Here is a 7,465-nt window from a genome sequence, read left to right as displayed (position 1 = left end):
CCTTTTATGAGTGCTTGGAGCGCACTTATGAGAGTTGCCCCCGCCACGATGTCAAAATTGTGCTTGGCGACTTCAACGCCATGGCGGGCAAAGAGGGTATCTTTGGTACTACGGTCGGTAAGTTCAGCCTCCACGAGGAAACATCCCCAAATGGGTTGAGGCTGATCGACTTTGCCGGGGCCCGAAATATGGTTATCTGTAGTACTAGATTCCAGCATAAGAAGATTCATCAAGCTACCTGGCTGTCTCCGGATCGAAAAACCACCAACCAGATCGATCATGTTGTGATAGACGGAAGACACGTCTCCAGGGTTTTAGATGTGCGTGCGCTCCGAGGTCCTAACATCGACTCGGACCACTATATTGTTGCAGCCAAAATTCGCACCCGCCTCTGTACAGCAAAAAACACACGCCAACAAACACAAGGAAGGTTCGACGTCGAGAAGCTGCAATCACAACAGACAGACGACGAGGAGTGCCGTGTCGCAGCGGAGAGAAAACAGGTTGCCTACCTCGCAACGTTAAGATAGACCACAACACGTGCGGGATGGGATAGATACCGAGAGGGAAGCGAGACGCATTTGCAAACAGTAAAAGAAAGAGGCCGAAATGCGTGAGTACGAAGAGCTTGATAAGCTGGCGGCTTACAGAAGGTTTCAAGACCGGGGCATACTCTTGTAGAACCCCCAAAGGTGATCTAGTCACCGATGCCCAGAGCATACTTAAATTATGAAGGGAACACTTCTCCAGTCTGCTGAATGGCAGTGGACGCACAACACCAGGAGAAGACGAACCCGATACCCCAATCGATGACGATGGAGCAGACATTCCATTGCCTGACCATGACGTGCGACTTCTTCAATCTGCTGCTGGAGAAAATAATTCGAGCTGCAGAACTTAATTGAGCCGGTACAATCTATATATATAAAATTCTCGTGTCACAGTTTTTGTTGCCATACTCCTCCGAAACGGCTTGACCGATTTTGATGAAATTTTGTGTGCTTATCCGGTATCTGTGAGAATCGGCCAACATCTATTTTTCATCTCTCTAAATGTTAGGGGTAGTCCATCCCAAATTTTTTTTTTTATTCTTTAGACAAAATTTTTAATTTCTATTTTTTTATGATACAACATATAAAAATACATACAATCCTCAATTTTCACCCTTCTACAATCAACCATTATTTTTTAATAGCCATTTTAGTAATTTAATCATTTTTCCTCTCCGGTCGATAACTGATCAATCGTCATTTAATTAGTTATCCCCGCAAGATGTCTACAGGTGTCACTTCTGACCCAGTAAATAGCACGGAGTAGGGATGAGAACGAAGCAGGTCTCCTTTCTTTCTCACTACCTACACAGTTGTCGGCCATCATTATAGTTTATGCATCAAGTGTAGTAGTAACGTTGACAATTATTATTTTGCTATCTCAGTGTAACTCTCATATTAACTTTTAATCATTCCTATTTTATAAATAATAATTAAATGATCTATTTTGAGAGTATTTTGCACGATTAGTTAATCAAGTGATTTTATAACCTCAAAAGTACTCAACACGTGACACGAGCTTTCAATAACAACGGATTTTGTGTTGTAAGTATACTTTTTTTATTTATATCGAAAATGTTGTTGATCTTATAAAAATGTAATTTTAATTTAATTTTATTAAAAAAATGTAATAGAACAATTAAGATTTTCATAGTTTCCAAAAAATCAATCATTATGAATCTTTATTTTGAAATGTCAATGAAAATACTGGTTGTATGAAAAAATTATAAGAGACAATGTTTTCATAAAATTTAATTTTATAATTTTGTTTGAAAAATTTTTCAATAAAAATTATATTTTTGTTATAATTTCATAAATTAAAACTAATCATTGCAAAACTATTTTTCATCATTAAATAATTACATTAATTCTATTTAATGCCAAGAAAACGCAAAGGGGCTGATTTGAGCCGCAGTACAAGTAAAGCTCGAAACTTGCGAAATAGCAGATCCGAAAGAACAGAAGAACAAATCCAGCAACAAAATACTGATGTACGTGTCAGAATGGCGCAATTGCATCAAGAAGAGCCAGAAGATACACGAGCTGAACGCAATGAAGTCAGAAGATTAGAACAACGACAATCACGCCGTTTCACAGTCAATAGACGAAGAACAAACGACCAACAACGACAACAGGTACATCGAGCATTTATATCTGATTCATTCCTGCGTCTAGCATTTCAGTATGAGCCCGATATTGAATATTATGCTCATTCAAAAGTGGTAATTGGTGCTATGGACAAGGAATGTCCGCATTGTCATGCTCTGAAATTCAAAAATGAGCCAGCTGGGATGTGTTGCGGGTCAGGAAAAGTGCAACTACCTGAAATTGAAACACCACCTGAACCATTGAACGGCTTACTTATCGGCACGGATCCAGATTCTAACGTGTTCCTGAAGTCAATTCGAAGATTCAATTCATGCTTTCAAATGACATCGTTCGGAGCAACAGAAATAGTTCGAAATACTAATGCAAATGGTCAACAATTCAATTCTACATTCAAAATCAGAGGCCAAGTTTATCATAAAATGGGCTCACTGCTGCCAATGCCAAACGAACAACATAAATTCTTACAAATATACTTTATGGGCGGCGAGGATTCCGGAAGCGCACTTGCCGATCGCGTGAATGCACGTTGTGATTATAATAACCTTGATTCATTTTATGCCAGGCGCATCGTCAGCGAGCTAGATGCTATTTTGAACGAGCACAACGAGTTGTTGAAAATATTCAAATCACATATGCACCAATTACAAAGCGATAATCACGCTATTGTCATTAATCCTGATAAAACACCAGCTGGAGAGCATATTCGTAGATTCAATGCACCCGCTGTTGATGATGTTGCTGTAATCATGGTTGGCGATTGTACAACTGCACGAGAAATTGTGATTCGTAAAAGAAATAATAATCTTCAGTTCATTGCTGACACACATCGTTCATATGACGCTCTACAATATCCGCTAATATTCTGGAAGGGACAAGATGGATATTGCATAAACATAAAACAACGAGATCCCGTATCAGGTACTTCATTCATTAATAATTTGATCATTAATCATTTAACAAAACAATTAAATTATTGAACGTAATAAATTAAAATTAATTTTTATGAACAAATATTACAGGAGCTGAAACAAACAAGAACGTTAGCTCAAAGGATTATTATGCGTACCGATTAATGATTAGACGTGGCCTGGACAACGTCATTTTACGATGTCGAGAGCTTTGTCAACAATTCATGGTCGACATGTATGCGAAGATTGAAAGCGAACGACTACGATACTTACGATATAATCAACAAAAGCTGCGCGCGGAAGAGTACATTCATTTGCGAGACGCTATCAACAACAACGACGACGTCGCCGAAATTGGTAACCATGTCATTTTACCATCATCGTACGTAGGCAGTCCACGTCATATGCAAGAATATATACAGGATGCTCTGACTTTCGTGCGCGAATATGGACGACCATGTTTATTTATCACGTTCACATGTAATCCAAAATGGCCAGAGATTACATCTTTGCTACTACCTGGCCAAAATGCAATACATCGCCATGACATTACAGTACGTGTGTTCAGACAAAAGTTGAAGTCTTTAATAAGTTTCATTACTAAATTAAATGTATTTGGTCCCACACGTTGCTGGATGTATTCGGTTGAGTGGCAAAAGCGAGGATTACCTCATGCACACATTTTGGTTTGGTTCATCGACAAAATCCGTCCTGAAGAAATCGATAGTATCATTTCTGCCGAAATTCCAGATCCATCCACTGACCAACTGCTGTTTGATATTGTTACAACAAACATGATTCATGGTCCATGTGGTACTCTTAATAGTTCATCGCCTTGCATGGCTGATGGAAAATGTACTAAAAATTTCCCTAAAGATTTTACCAATGATACGGTCACAAATGTCGACGGATACCCAATATATCGTCGAAGAAATCCTGAAAATGGCGGACAATCATTTATTAAAAATATCATCAACACAGACATTGATATTGACAATCGTTGGGTGGTGCCATATTCGCCTCTGCTGAGCAAGACATATAATGCTCATATTAATGTTGAGTTATGCAGTTCTGTAAAGAGCATCAAATACATTTGCAAGTATGTCCATAAAGGAAGTGATATGGCTGTGTTTAGAGTGGAAAATACTAATGTGAATGCTCCTCAAGTGAATAAAAACGATGAAATAACGCTCTACCAAATTGGTCGGTACATCAGCTCCAATGAAGCTGCTTGGCGTATCTTTGGTTTTCCAATTCATGAACGGGATCCAGCAGTTGTTCAGTTAGCCATCCATCTTGAAAACGGTCAGCGTGTATTTTTCACGAACGAGACAGCGATTGATCGTGCAATAAATCCACCTAAAACTACACTCACTGCATTTTTTGAATTGTGTAAACGTGCGGATGATTTTGGTGCCTTTGCACGAACATTACTCTATTCACAAGTACCACGCTATTTCACATGGACGCAAACAAAAACATGGATGCCCCGCAAGCAAGGCTCACCAGTTGCTGAATGTCTCAATTTATTTAAATCAAACGCCTTGGGGCGATTATTTACAGTCAATCCAAGACACACGGAGTGCTTTTACCTTCGACTGTTGTTGGTTAATGTTACTGGCCTATTATCATTTCAAGATATTCGTATAGTGAATGGGCAACAATATCCAACGTATAAAGATGCATGCCTTGCACTCGGCTTGCTGGAAGACGACAACCAGTGGGAATGCATGCTTGCTGAAGCTGCATTGAACTGTACAGCAATACAAATTCGTCTACTATTCGCTATAGTGTTGACTACATGTTTCCCAGCCCGAGCACAGATATTATGGGAAAATCACAAAGATTCAATGACTGATGATATATTGCATCAACATCGTATACGGTGCCACGATCTAACCATAACATTCAGCGACGAAATGTACAATGAAGCATTGATTGCTATTGAGGATCTTTGCATTATCATTGCCAACTTACCACTTAGTAATTTCGGTATGAATTCGCCAAATCGAACTGCATCTGATTTAATTAATACTGAAATGAATCGTGAACTGCAGTACAGTACTGTAGAAATGGCAGCGATTGTTGCCAGCAATGTCCCACTAATGAATGAGGAACAAAGAACCATTTATGATCGCATTATGCTCGCAGTTTCAGCTGGACAAGGTGGATTCTTCTTTTTGGATGCACCGGGTGGAACTGGCAAAACATTCGTTATTTCGCTAATTCTTGCTGAAATACGATCAAATAATGGCATCGCATTGGCCGTTGCATCATCGGGCATTGCAGCAACTTTATTGGATGGAGGTAGAACAGCTCATTCAGTATTTAAGCTGCCACTAAATATCCAGAATAACCCTGACGCAGTATGCAACATTAAGAAACAATCGTCCATGGCCACAGTGCTAAAACGGTGTAAAATTATTATTTGGGATGAATGTACTATGGCACACAAACATTCACTTGAGGCGTTGAACAGGACATTGAAAGATATTAAAAACAGTGACAAACTATTTGGCGGAACTTTGTTGGTCCTTTCAGGTGATTTCAGACAAACACTTCCAGTCATTCCACGTTCAACATACGCTGATGAGATCAACGCTTGCTTAAAATCATCTCCATTGTGGAGTAATGTTGAAAAATTACAGCTAAAAAAAAATATGCGCGTTCAAATGCTTCAAGATCCATCCGCTGAAACATTTTCAAAACAACTCTTAGATATCGGTGATGGAAAAGTTGCTATAGATGAAACTGGATACGTAAAATTACCGACCGATTTCTGCACAATCGCTGATTCGCAAGATACTCTCATTGAACAAATATTTCCCGATATACACACACAGTACATAAATCATGAGTGGCTTGCAGAAAGAGCGATTTTAGCGGCAAAAAATGTAGACGTTGACAATTTAAATCTGAAGATACAAATGTTGTTGCCAGGGAACTTGGTATCATATAAATCCATTGATACAGTTTGCGACGACAGCTAAGCAGTAAATTTTCCCACAGAGTTTTTGAACTCACTGGATTTGCCAGGCATGCCACCGCATAATTTACAATTAAAGGTTGGATCTCCAATTATCTTGCTTCGTAATTTGAACCCGCCCCGGTTGTGCAACGGTACGCGATTAGTCATTCAAAAATTAATGAAAAACGTGATCGAAGCCAGGATTTTAAATGGCAAGTTCAGAGGTGAAAATATACTCATACCACGGATTCCTATTATACCTACAGATGTGCCAATTCAATTCAAACGTATTCAGTTTCCAATTAGATTGGCATTTGCAATGACTATCAACAAATCCCAAGGTCAAACGATGTCTGTTTGTGGATTAGATTTGAGAACACCATGTTTTTCACACGGACAATTATACGTGGCATGCTCTCGAGTGGGTAAACCATCAAGTTTGTTTGTGTTAGCTAAAGATGGACTAACAAAAAATATTGTTCACGCTATAGCATTAAGAGATTAATATTGTTTAATAGTGTTACTGTCGTAATTGTTTAATTAATGATATATAATTTATTTTAAGGAATAAATTATAATAACTTAAAAATAATGTTTGCATTTTGTTATTTTTATATTCCTTCATCGTTCACAGCGCTCCATGCTTATTTCACGCATATACCACATTCTTACATACATACAATATACACATTCTAACATACATACATACTTGCAATAAGTAAGCTATATTTTGTCTACACTAAAAATTACTAGGAAATTATTTATATGGCAAAACAACGTTTGCCGGGTCTACTAGTCTTTTATAAAAGTCTACAGCTGTTGGCGTATGCCGATGATATTGATATCGACGAATTGAGTCGACTTTGTGAGTTTTCGAGAGAAAAGTTCTGCGAAAGATTTATGGTCCCTTTTGTGTTGGCCACGGCAAATATTGCATTCGATGGAACGATGAGCTGTACGAGTTATACGATGACATTGACATAGTTAAGCAAATTAAAAGACAGCGGCTACGCTGGCTAGGTCATGTTTTCCGGATGGACGAAAACACTTCAGCTCTGAAAGTATTCAACGCAGTACCAGTTGGGGGAAGCAGAGGAAGAGGAAGAACTCCACTCCGTTGGGAAATCTCCAAATCGCCCACATTGCGAAAAGAAGAACGACTGACACGTTGTTGTTAACTCGGCTATAATCGCATAAGCTGTGTCTACACCGGTCAAGAAGATGTACTAAGCGCCACTAACCTTAACAGATATCGTGTGAAATTAAGGCCAGCAATGTCCAGTAGTTTTTAGAAAACTTATTTCAACCATTTTCAGTAGATTCGTGGAATGTTCTGTTAGCAGAATTTCGGTGTTTTTTGCCACACCATTTTCCATTGATTACGAATCTTCTAAGAGCGAATCCTGTAAGGCTTCATCATTCAAGTACAC

The 7,465-nt window shown here is 38.7% G+C and overlaps 1 protein-coding gene across 1 annotated transcript; it reads left to right on the top strand.

Annotated features, from left to right (window-relative positions):
• Positions 1–2,053: 2,053 nt before the first annotated feature.
• On the top strand, positions 2,054–6,057 carry LOC125779773 (uncharacterized). Its single transcript, XM_049461042.1, has 2 exons — positions 2,054–3,077; positions 3,179–6,057. Exons 1-2 carry the CDS (start codon positions 2,054–2,056, stop codon positions 6,055–6,057), a joined length of 3,903 nt encoding a protein of 1,300 aa, XP_049316999.1.
• Positions 6,058–7,465: the final 1,408 nt, after the last annotated feature.

The sequence above is a fragment of the Bactrocera dorsalis genome, chromosome 6, assembly GCF_023373825.1.
Source record: "Bactrocera dorsalis isolate Fly_Bdor chromosome 6, ASM2337382v1, whole genome shotgun sequence".
Classification (NCBI taxonomy): Eukaryota; Metazoa; Arthropoda; class Insecta; order Diptera; family Tephritidae; genus Bactrocera; species Bactrocera dorsalis.
The sequence above is the reverse complement of the archived record's forward strand: the minus strand, read 5'-3'. Positions and strand labels throughout refer to the sequence as shown.